The 10,964-nt window shown below is 50.4% G+C and overlaps 1 protein-coding gene across 1 annotated transcript; it reads right to left on the bottom strand.

Moving 5' to 3' along the window:
• Nucleotides 1-316: 316 nt before the first annotated feature.
• On the bottom strand, nucleotides 317-3,807 carry LOC146036567 (uncharacterized). Its single transcript, XM_083160529.1, has 2 exons — nucleotides 3,379-3,807; nucleotides 317-2,446 (listed from the first exon to the last, which is right to left on the bottom strand). The coding sequence occupies exon 2, from the start codon at nucleotides 2,443-2,445 to the stop codon at nucleotides 1,741-1,743; it is 705 nt and encodes a 234-aa protein (XP_083016655.1). The 5' UTR covers nucleotide 2,446; nucleotides 3,379-3,807; the 3' UTR covers nucleotides 317-1,740.
• Nucleotides 3,808-10,964: the final 7,157 nt, after the last annotated feature.

Here is a 10,964-nt window from a genome sequence, read left to right as displayed (position 1 = left end):
TACTATTATTATTACTATAACATCAGATGCTACAGATTATACATTTTCTTTAAGTACAATACAAATAACTAAAGCGTTTAGTATAGGAATGACGGTAGCCGGATCACAAGTCAACAGTGTCTACGTCAACAGCCAAAACGTCGACACCAAAAGTTTATCATGCACTTGGTCAACATTTACAAACGGTCGACATGCACAAGGATGACATTAACAAAGTATTGACACGCAATAAAAGTCGACATGGCAATTTCCATGAGAAAGTTTTTGTTTTGGACTTTGGATAGCGACTACTGTGCACGTATTTCACATGGGACAATGTATGAAAAATAGGTGATTTATTTAATCACAGAAGAGAAAAATATAAAAATACATATGGATATTCACACAATGTTATAAAACCACAATATAAAATGTATCAGATATAAACCACAATGACAGAGTAAAAAAAAAGGGGGGGGGGGGGATAAGAAATGGATACTAAAAATGACAATAGTAATAAAGGTCTGGGATGGCAATGGAGTTAGTTTAGTATAATGATTACACTAATGGAACACAGCAAGTGTGTTAAAAAAACTGTATTAAAAAAAGTGTCAATGTGCCACCTGGTATATATACAAAGCTGAGAAAACCAAGATATATAATAGAAAAAATAGGAAATAAAAAATAGAACAAAGAATTATAGAAAAAATAATATATATATATATATAGTGAACTGCTGTTTCAAGCTGCTATCAAAAAATATTTGTAGTTAGAAATAAGGTTAGCTTAACTTATTGGCAGTATAGTGAGGAGCAGGAGTCAGAAGTATCCCAACATGTTTCGTCCAACAGGACTTCGTCAGGGGTAAGGGACAGAATGACTAAGGCTGTATTTATAGCAGGGATAGGGTCTGAAGTGCCGCCCCCCTCGTTAACACTGCTTAATCAGACAAAAATTGCGTTTGAAAAAAACCATGTTATAAGACTATGTAAGAGGTACTGGGGTTAATACCACCAATCCTCATAGTAGCGAGTTACAAAACGAGTGTTTGAAAGTGTACAACTGGCTTAAGGAGGTTTGGAGTGTGTCAGCTCCGTTTACAGGGAGCGTGACATCACATCCGCCCCACTTCCGCCACACATCTGGCAATTTCCATGTCAACCTGTTTTGTTTGTGTCATCTTTTTGTTACTGTCGACCTTGCGCATGTCAACTTTTTGACAATTTTGACCTTGTGCATGTCGACCATTTTTGTGTCGACTTATTGACTGTCAACTTAGACACTGTAGCCATTTCCGTCCACATATAGAATTAGTCTACTATGTTAATTTGTGTATGTGTTAGCTGGTTTGTGTGTGTGTGTGTGTGCGAGTGTGATGTTCTCATAGTTACTGTAGAACCCTTATAACCCAGAATCCGGTCCACTATAATGGGATAGTGCCCATTTTGCTCCCGTTTCCCGCTGCTCACACACAGGTGCAACAAGGGCAACAGAACCAGTTTTTGCAGCAGATCCGTCTTGGGAATTGGGGCTCGGAGACGGACCCCGGGCAGCTTCCAGTGGGCTGCCGGCTCACCGGGACGTTTTTTGGAGAACACTTTCAGCTCAGAGTCCGTCTGCAGAGTTTTGCTGGCCATGCGGGGGCTCTCCTTCTCTGACTTCACCGCTAGAAAAGCCGTCAGGTCCAGGTCCAGCATGGCCACGCCTCCTCGCGGCGTTGGGGTGTTCTGCCGGCACTGCAGACAAGGGATCCATCGCTGTTCATTGGCCACTGAGTCCAGTCTCCTGATGCAGGTCTGGCAGAAGGTGTGGCCGCAGTACAGCCGCCGGGGGGAGACGATTGGATAGGTTGTAGTTGGAGAAGCAGATGATGCAGTCAATCTTTCGACTGCTTCTCTTCACCTCCTCCTCCTCGGATGGAAGGTTTCCGTGGGCTCCGGGATCTGACTTGTCTATGCACTCGGGGTTGTTGTTACTGGGGAACGTGCTCATCCTGATAAGAGAGGACGAGAGATCCCCCCCCAGGCAGCTTCCAGTGGGATGCCGGCTCACCGGGACGTTTTTGGAGAACACTTTCAGCTCAGAGTCCGTCTGCAGAGTTTTGCTGGCCACGCGGGGGCTCTCCTTCTCTGACTTCACCGCTAGAAAAGCCGTCAGGTCCAGGTCCAGCATGGCCACGCCTCCTCGCGGCGTTGGGGTGTTCTGCCGGCACTGCGGACAAGGGATCCATCGCTGTTCATTGGCCACTGAGTCCAGTCTCCTGATGCAGGTCTGGCAGAAGGTGTGGCCGCAGTACAGCCGCCGGGGGAGATAGTTGGATAGGTTGTAGTTGGAGAAGCAGATGATGCAGTCAATCTTTCGACTGCTTCTCTTCACCTCCTCCTCCTCGGATGGAAGGTTTCCGTGGGCTCCGGGATCTGACTTGTCTATGCACTCGGGGTTGTTGTTACTGGGGAACGTGCTCATCCTGATAAGAGAGGACGAGAGATCCAGTTATACATACATACATACATACATACATACAGTATATATATACCCAGTATTCCATGTGTCCCACTCTTCAGAGCTGTCTGTGGCTCTAGCTAATAGGTGGAATGCCACCAAATTAGGTATGGCCATTGATATCGATGTTGAATACTTTTATCATCGATGGGGAAGAACCACATGGTTTCCCACCATCGATTATAAAGAAACAACTGAAAATATATTTTTTCCTTTAAGGTACACCGATAATCCCATGAAACTGGACACCACTGATGGTTCCACTGCATTTTCTTTAAGTACAATACAAATAACTAAAGCGTTTAGTATAGGAATGACGGTAGCCGGATCACAAGTCAACAGTGTCTACGTCAACAGCCAAAACGTTGACACCAAAAGTTTAACATGCACTTGGTCAACATTTACAAACGGTCGACATGCACAAGGATGACATTAACAAAGTATTGACACGCAATAAAAGTCGACATGGCAATTTCCATGTCAACCTTTTTTGTTTGTGTCATCTTTTTGTTACTGTCGACCTTGCACATGTCAACTTTTTGACAATTTTGACCTTGTGCATGTCGACCATTTTTGTGTCGACTTATTGACTGTCAACTTAGACACTGTAGCCATTTCCGTCCACATATAGAATTAGTCTACTATGTTAATTTGTGTATGTGTTAGCTGGTTTGTGTGTGTGTGTGTGCGAGTGTGATGTTCTCATAGTTACTGTAGAACCCTTATAACCCAGAATCCGGTCCACTATAATGGGATAGTGCCCATTTTGCTCCCGTTTCCCGCTGCTCACACACAGGTGCAACAAGGGCAACAGAACCAGTTTTTGCAGCAGATCCGTCTTGGGAATTGGGGCTCGGAGACGGACCCCGGGCAGCTTCCAGTGGGCTGACGGCTCACCGGGACGTTTTTTGGAGAACACTTTCAGCTCAGAGTCCGTCTGCAGAGTTTTGCTGGCCATGCGGGGGCTCTCCTTCTCTGACTTCACCGCTAGAAAAGCCGTCAGGTCCAGGTCCAGCATGGCCACGCCTCCTCGCGGCGTTGGGGTGTTCTGCCGGCACTGCGGACAAGGGATCCATCGCTGTTCATTGGCCACTGAGTCCAGTCTCCTGATGCAGGTCTGGCAGAAGATGTGGCCGCAGTACAGCCGCCGGGGGGAGACGGTTGGATAGGTTGTAGTTGGAGAAGCAGATGATGCAGTCAATCTTTCGACTGCTTCTCTTCACCTCCTCCTCCTCGGATGGAAGGTTTCCGTGGGCTCCGGGATCTGACTTGTCTATGCACTCGGGGTTGTTGTTACTGGGGAACGTGCTCATCCTGATAAGAGAGGACGAGAGATCCAGTTATACATACATACATACATACATACATACATACATACATACATACATACAGTATATATATACCCAGTATTCCATGTGTCCCACTCTTCAGAGCTGTCTGTGGCTCTAGCTAATAGGTGGAATGCCACCAAATTAGGTATGGCCATTGATATCGATGTTGAATACTTTTATCATCGATGGGGAAGAACCACATGGTTTCCCACCATCGATTATAAAGAAACAACTGAAAATATATTTTTTCCTTTAAGGTACACCGATAATCCCATGAAACTGGACACCACCGATGGTTCCACTGCATTTTCTTTAAGTACAATACAAATAACTAAAGCGTTTAGTATAGGAATGACGGTAGCCGGATCACAAGTCAACAGTGTCTACGTCAACAGCCAAAACGTCGACACCAAAAGTTTAACATGCACTTGGTCAACATTTACAAACGGTCGACATGCACAAGGATGACATTAACAAAGTATTGACACGCAATAAAAGTCGACATGGCAATTTCCATGTCAACCTTTTTTGTTTGTGTCATCTTTTTGTTACTGTCGACCTTGCACATGTCAACTTTTTGACAATTTTGACCTTGTGCATGTCGACCATTTTTGTGTCGACTTATTGACTGTCAACTTAGACACTGTAGCCATTTCGGTCCACATATAGAATTAGTCTACTATGTTAATTTGTGTATGTGTTAGCTGGTTTGTGTGTGTGTGTGTGCGAGTGTGATGTTCTCATAGTTACTGTAGAACCCTTATAACCCAGAATCCGGTCCACTATAATGGGATAGTGCCCATTTTGCTCCCGTTTCCCGCTGCTCACACACAGGTGCTACAAGGGCAACAGAACCAGTTTTTGCAGCAGATCCGTCTTGGGAATTGGGGCTCGGAGACGGACCCCGGGCAGCTTCCAGTGGGCTGCCGGCTCACCGGGACGTGTTTGGAGAACACTTTCAGCTCAGAGTCCGTCTGCAGAGTTTTGCTGGCCACGCGGGGGCTCTCCTTCTCTGACTTTACCGCTAGAAAAGCCGTCAGGTCCAGGTCCAGCATGGCCACGCCTCCTCGCGGCGTTGGGGTGTTCTGCCGGCACTGCGGACAAGGGATCCATCGCTGTTCATTGGCCACTGAGTCCAGTCTCCTGATGCAGGTCTGGCAGAAGGTGTGGCCGCAGTACAGCCGCCGGGGGAGACGGTTGGATAGGTTGTAGTTGGAGAAGCAGATGATGCAGTCAATCTTTCGACTGCTTCTCTTCACCTCCTCCTCCTCGGATGGAAGGTTTCCGTGGGCTCCGGGATCTGACTTGTCTATGCACTCGGGGTTGTTGTTACTGGGGAACGTGCTCATCCTGATAAGAGAGGACGAGAGATCCCCCCCGGGCAGCTTCCAGTGGGCTGCCGGCTCACCGGGACGTTTTTGGAGAACACTTTCAGCTCAGAGTCCGTCTGCAGAGTTTTGCTGGCCACACGGGGGCTCTCCTTCTCTGACTTCACCGCTAGAAAAGCCGTCAGGTACAGGTCCAGCATGGCCACGCCTCCTCGTGGCGTTGGGGTGTTCTGCCGGCACTGCGGACAAGGGATCCATCGCTGTTCATTGGCCACTGAGTCCATTCTCCTGATGCAGGTCTGGCAGAAGGTGTGGCCGCAGTACAGCCGCCGGGGGAGACAGTTGGATAGGTTGTAGTTGGAGAAGCAGATGATGCAGTCAATCTTTCGACTGCTTCTCTTCACCTCCTCCTCGTCGGATGGAAGGTTCCGGGATCTGACTTGTCTATGCACTCGGGGTTGTTGTTACTGGGGAACGTGCTCATCCTGATAAGAGAGGACGAGAGATCCAGTTATATACATACATACATACATACATACAGTATATATATACCCAATATTCCATGTGTCCCACTCTTCATAGCTGTCTGTGGCTCTAGCTAATAGGTGGAATGCCACCAAATTAGGTATGGCCATTGATATCGATGTTGAATACTTTTATCATCGATGGGGAAGAACCACATGGTTTTCCACCATCGATGATAAAGAAACAACTGAAAATATATTTTCTCTTTCCTCCACTAGGTGACACTGGAGAGTTACAGTGGGGAATAGAAGGGCGACCACAGGGAGCTTGGGCACTTTAGAATAATTAACAGTGACTAACTCCTCCCCTTCTACTTCCTCTCCTAGGCAGTCTTAGAATTTGCCCTGCGGTAGCCGGGCGTATTTTTAGCTCACTCTGGGCTTTTTAAGTTTTTTTTTTTTATCTGGAATTTTTACGATCAACACAGGCAGATAGTCCCTGTCCTATCTGCCTGCGACGAGGGCGCTGTTGAGGGTCTGGTCGCAGCTGCTTGCAGCTCGCCTCCAGAACCCGGCTGCCAGAACCACCGTTCTGGGGTCCCCGTCGCCGCTGCATGCAGCGCGCCTCGCGGTCCATAAGCCACGCCGCGTCCAACAGCATCTGGACAGGGGTAAGTATACCTCCGGGTCCCTGTTAGCAGGGATCCGGGTGGGATCACACAGAAAAGCGCGGCTAAGTACTTTCAAGTACGGCGCGGTAGGGGGCGGAGCTTAGAGCGTACGCGCGACTGAGATGCCGGCTTCCGTCTCCTCCCTCCTCACGCTGCAGAGCACGAGGCACTCTCCAGACGCTTACAGCGCTGGAGATCACGGACGAAGAGGCTGCTGCAGTCTCCCTCCCGGGCGCCAGACAGCCCTAAAACTGTGAGTTGCAGTGGGCGTTAGAGAGGACAGGTGATTTGGGTCTGCCAAACTCCCTGATAGCCAGGCTCTTGCTTTACACGGAGCGCTATTGCTGGCTTGTGACACTCTGTCCCCTATACTCCTCTCCTGTCCAGCATTTCCTGCTTTCCCTGGGTGATTGCTGGGTGTATGAATATGGCTGGGGGTACCTCCAAAAAGGTGGCCTGTAAGAAATGTGGGGCTAAGTTTACCCCTCTTACCCCTCTCCACTTATATGTGACCCCTGTACAGCAGGTCCCATGATGTCACCCCCTCCCTCACAAGAGGTGCCTATATGGGCGTCACAGTTGTCTACTGTGATTTCACAATTGGCCTCTGAACTATCTGCCTCCAGGCAGGACAGAGACGCAGCCAGGAATCAGCAGGCTGATTTGGCTGCTGCAGTGGAGGGTTTAACTAGATCTTTGAACCCAGATCCTTCTTCACAGCCTCCTCCTCCCATTTTGGCTCCTGCAAGCAGGATATTTCCTCAGTCTGTCCTATTGGAGGACACTGATGATGATATGCCGGATTTGGAGGAGGGTGATGTTGGGGAGCCTGAGGCTCCATTGCTACCAGAGCCAGAGGTTACCTCTCAGGGTCTGGAGGATTTAATCCAGGCTGTCCGCTTAACGCTTAATGTTACAGAGGAGCAGAGGCCTTCTGAGCGTCCTTCTGTGTTTGCTAAGAAGCAAAGACAGTCGGCAGTTTTCCCAATTTCTGAGGAATTGGACGACCATGTAAAAAAGGCCTGGTTACATCCAGACAAAAAATTTCAGGTCTCCCAGAGATTTTTTACCTCTTACCCTTTTCCTGCAGAGAGCAGAAAGTCCTGTGAGACGCCCCCTATGGTTGACCCATCAGTATCCCGTCTGTCCAAAAAGACAGTACTACCTATACCGGGAGCTTCCACACTCAAGGATGTCTCGGATAGGCGCTTGGACAGCACCCTTAAAAACATCTACACCTCAGCGGGCCTCCTTCAGCGTCCTGCGCAGGTGGGATGTTGGGTCAATAGGGCTATGGAGGTTTGGGCCGGTCAGGTGTCCTCTAATCTGGGAAATGACCCCTCTTCAGGTGACTTGGTTTTGTTGGTAGAACACATACGGGAGGCAGCAGGCTACCTAGTGGAGGCATCATCAGATGTCTGTCTGCTGGCAGCTCGTATTTCGGCCTTGTCGGTTTCGGCTCGCCGCACCCTCTGGTTGCGTCAGTGGAACGCGGACGCCGATTCCAAGAAGGCGGTGGAGGCATTGCCGTTTTCCGGGGATGCGCTCTTTGGTCCAGAACTGGACAAGATGATCTCACAGGCTACGGGAGATAAGTCCCAATTTCTTCCCTCAGCAGCCCCTCCTGCTCGTCGGACCTTTCCCACATCGGGAAACCAGTCCTTTCGATCCTTCCGCCCCACACCTAAGTTTAGGGGCAGATCAAGGGGGGGGGGGCAGTCAGTTCTCGGGGATTCCAAGGCAGGGGCAGAGGTTCAGCCGGCACCCCCATCCTGGATGCCAAGGCTACCTCCAAGCCCTCTGCATGACTCTCCAAGCCCCGTCTCGGTGCACAGGGTGGGAGGCCGCCTGTTGTTTTATCATCAGGTTTGGTCCCTTTCCTGTCAGGACGCCTGGGTGAAGGACCTTATTGCAGTAGGGTACAAGATAGATTTCTTGTTACCCCCTCCTCCTCGTTTTTTTCCCACAGGTTTGCCAGCTTCTCCAGAGAAAAGCAGGGCACTGCAGAGGGCTATCCAGAAACTCAGGGACATGGGGGTAGTTATCCCTGTCCCAGAGTTGGAGAGAACGAAGGGATTCTACTCCAGCCTGTTTCTGGTTCCCAAGCCGGACGGCTCCGTGAGGCCGATCTTGAATTTAAAACACCTCAATCCGTTTCTGCGCTTCACACGGTTCAAGATGGAGTCTCTGCAGTCTGTGATTGCAGGTCTGGAGCCCGGGGAGTTTCTTGTATCCATCGATATAAAAGATGCATACCTGCACATCCCCATCTGGCCTCCTCATCAGGCCTTCCTCTGGTTTGCCGTTCAGAATTGTCACCTGCAATTCAGAGCCCTTCCCTTCGGCCTCTCATCTGCGCCCAGGGTATTTACCAAAGTCATGGCGGTCATGATGGAACTACTCAGGGCTCAAGGGGTTACCATTGTCCCTTACTTGGACGACCTTTTGTTGAAGGCTCCGTCCAGGGAAGTCCTGCTGAACAACATCCAGCGGACGCGACAGACACTGGAATCCCACGGATGGATGCTCAATATTCAGAAGTCACAGCTGACTCCCTCGCAGAGGATTCTGTTTCTGGGGATGATCCTGGACACGGTCCACAGACGGGTCTTCCTCCCTGTGGACAAGATCCTTTCTCTACAGGAGTCGGTACGCCTGGTGCTGCAGCATCGGAGGGTTTCAGTCCTGCTTTGCACAAGGCTGTTGGAAAAGATGGTGGCCACGTTCGAGGCAGTGCAGTACGGGCGTTTTCGATCTCGGCCCTTCCATCTGTGTCTGCTCCAACATTGGTCAGGGTCGCATCTTTTTCTTCATCAGCGAATTACCCTTTCCCATCAGGCTCGAGCTTCTCTAGCGTGGTGGCTCGACTCAAACAACCTGCAGGAAGGACGGCGGTTTGCCATTCACAACTGGACGCTCCTCACCACAGACGCCAGCCTAAGGGGTTGGGGAGCGGTCACGTTGGGTCTGCACTTCCAGGGCCTTTGGACGCCGGAGGAAGCGCAGTTGTCCATCAATGTGTTGGAACTCCGAGCGGTGTACTATGCTCTCCTTCAAGCGGAAGTCGTTCTCAAGAACAGGGACATCAGGGTGCAATCCGACAATGCCACGGCTGTGGCCTACATAAACAAGCAGGGAGGTACTTGCAGCCGTGCAGCGATGAAAGAGGTGAAGAGGATTCTGCTTTGGGCGCAGGAGCACGCAGGGGCCGTGTCTGCAATTTTCATTCCAGGCGTGGAAAATTGGGAGGCAGACTACCTCAGCCGACGAGACGTCCATCACGGAGAGTGGTGCCTGCACCCCCAGGTCTTCCAGACCTTGATTCGTCGGTGGGGATGTCCTCAGATAGACATGATGGCCTCCAGGCACAATTATCAGTTGCCTCGGTACTGCGCACGGACAAGAGACCCTCAGGCGGTGGCAGTAGACGCGCTCACCGCTCCTTGGACGGATCAGTACCTTTACTTCTTCCCTCCGTTGCCTCTCATTCCTCGGGTTCTGCAGAGAATCCGCAGGGAATCGGTAACAGTGCTGTTCATAGCTCCGGACTGGCCTCGCCGGTCGTGGTACACGGTTCTCACAGACCTGTTAGTAGACGAGCCGTGGCCTCTTCCACTCTTCGAAGACCTGCTCACACAGGGTCCGTTCGCCTGTCCGAACTTACAACATCTTCATTTGACGGCATGGCTGTTGAGAGGTCCATTCTAAGAAAAGCAGGGATCCCTCAGGCAATGATCCCTACCATGATCAGGGCCAGGAAGCAAGTTACCTCGGTGCATTACTATCGCATATGGAGGGCCTATGTGGCCTGGTGTGAGACCAGAAGGGTTTCTCCTGTAAATTTCAAACTGGCCCGGTTGCTTCTGTTTTTACAAAAGGGTCTTTCCTCAGGACTCCGGCTGGGGTCCTTGAAGGTGCAGGTGTCCGCTCTATCAATTTTTTTCCAAAGGAAACTGGCGCTCCTTCCTCAGGTTCAGACATTTTTCCAAGGGGTGTTGCGGCTGCAACCACCTTTCAAGCCCCCCACGGCACCGTGGGACTTGGACTTGGTCTTGACCTTTCTCCAGTCCTCCCTGTTTGAACCCATGGAAGACGTGGAGTTAAAGTATGTAACTTGGAAGACAGTCTTGCTTCTGGCGTTGGCCTCGGCCAGAAGGGTGTCGGAGCTCAGTGCTCTTGTAAGCCACCTTTCTTGCGTTTTCATGAGGATAGAACGGAGCTGCGCACTTCCAGTGTTTTTCTCCCAAAGGTGGTCTCGGCCTTCCACATTAACCAACCTATTGTGGTGCCGGCCTTTAGGGAGGAGTCAGAGGACGCCAGAGCGATGGACGTGGTCCGGGCCTTGCGCATATATGTATCCAGGACAGAGTCCATGCGTAAGTCAGATGCTCTTTTTGTCCTCTACGACTCCCTGCGTCCTGGCTGGCCCGCCTCCAAGCAGGCCTTGGCGAGGTGGATTAGGCTGACAATCCGTCAGGCTTATGTGGCTTCCTCTAGGGTGCCACCGTCTTCTATTTCCGCTCATTCTACGCGTTCGGTGGGTACCTCCTGGGCGGCTGCCCGTGGAGTGTCCATTCAAGAGTTATGTAGAGCGGCTACTTGGTCTGGCCGCAGGACCTTTGTCCGTTTTTACAAATTTGACACTTTTGCGGCGACTGCTTCGCAATTTGGCCGTTCTGTGGTAAGGGG

The sequence above is a fragment of the Crinia signifera genome, chromosome 9, assembly GCF_055691185.1.
Source record: "Crinia signifera chromosome 9, ASM5569118v1, whole genome shotgun sequence".
In the NCBI taxonomy this organism is placed as follows: Eukaryota; Metazoa; Chordata; class Amphibia; order Anura; family Myobatrachidae; genus Crinia; species Crinia signifera.
The sequence above is the reverse complement of the archived record's forward strand: the minus strand, read 5'-3'. Positions and strand labels throughout refer to the sequence as shown.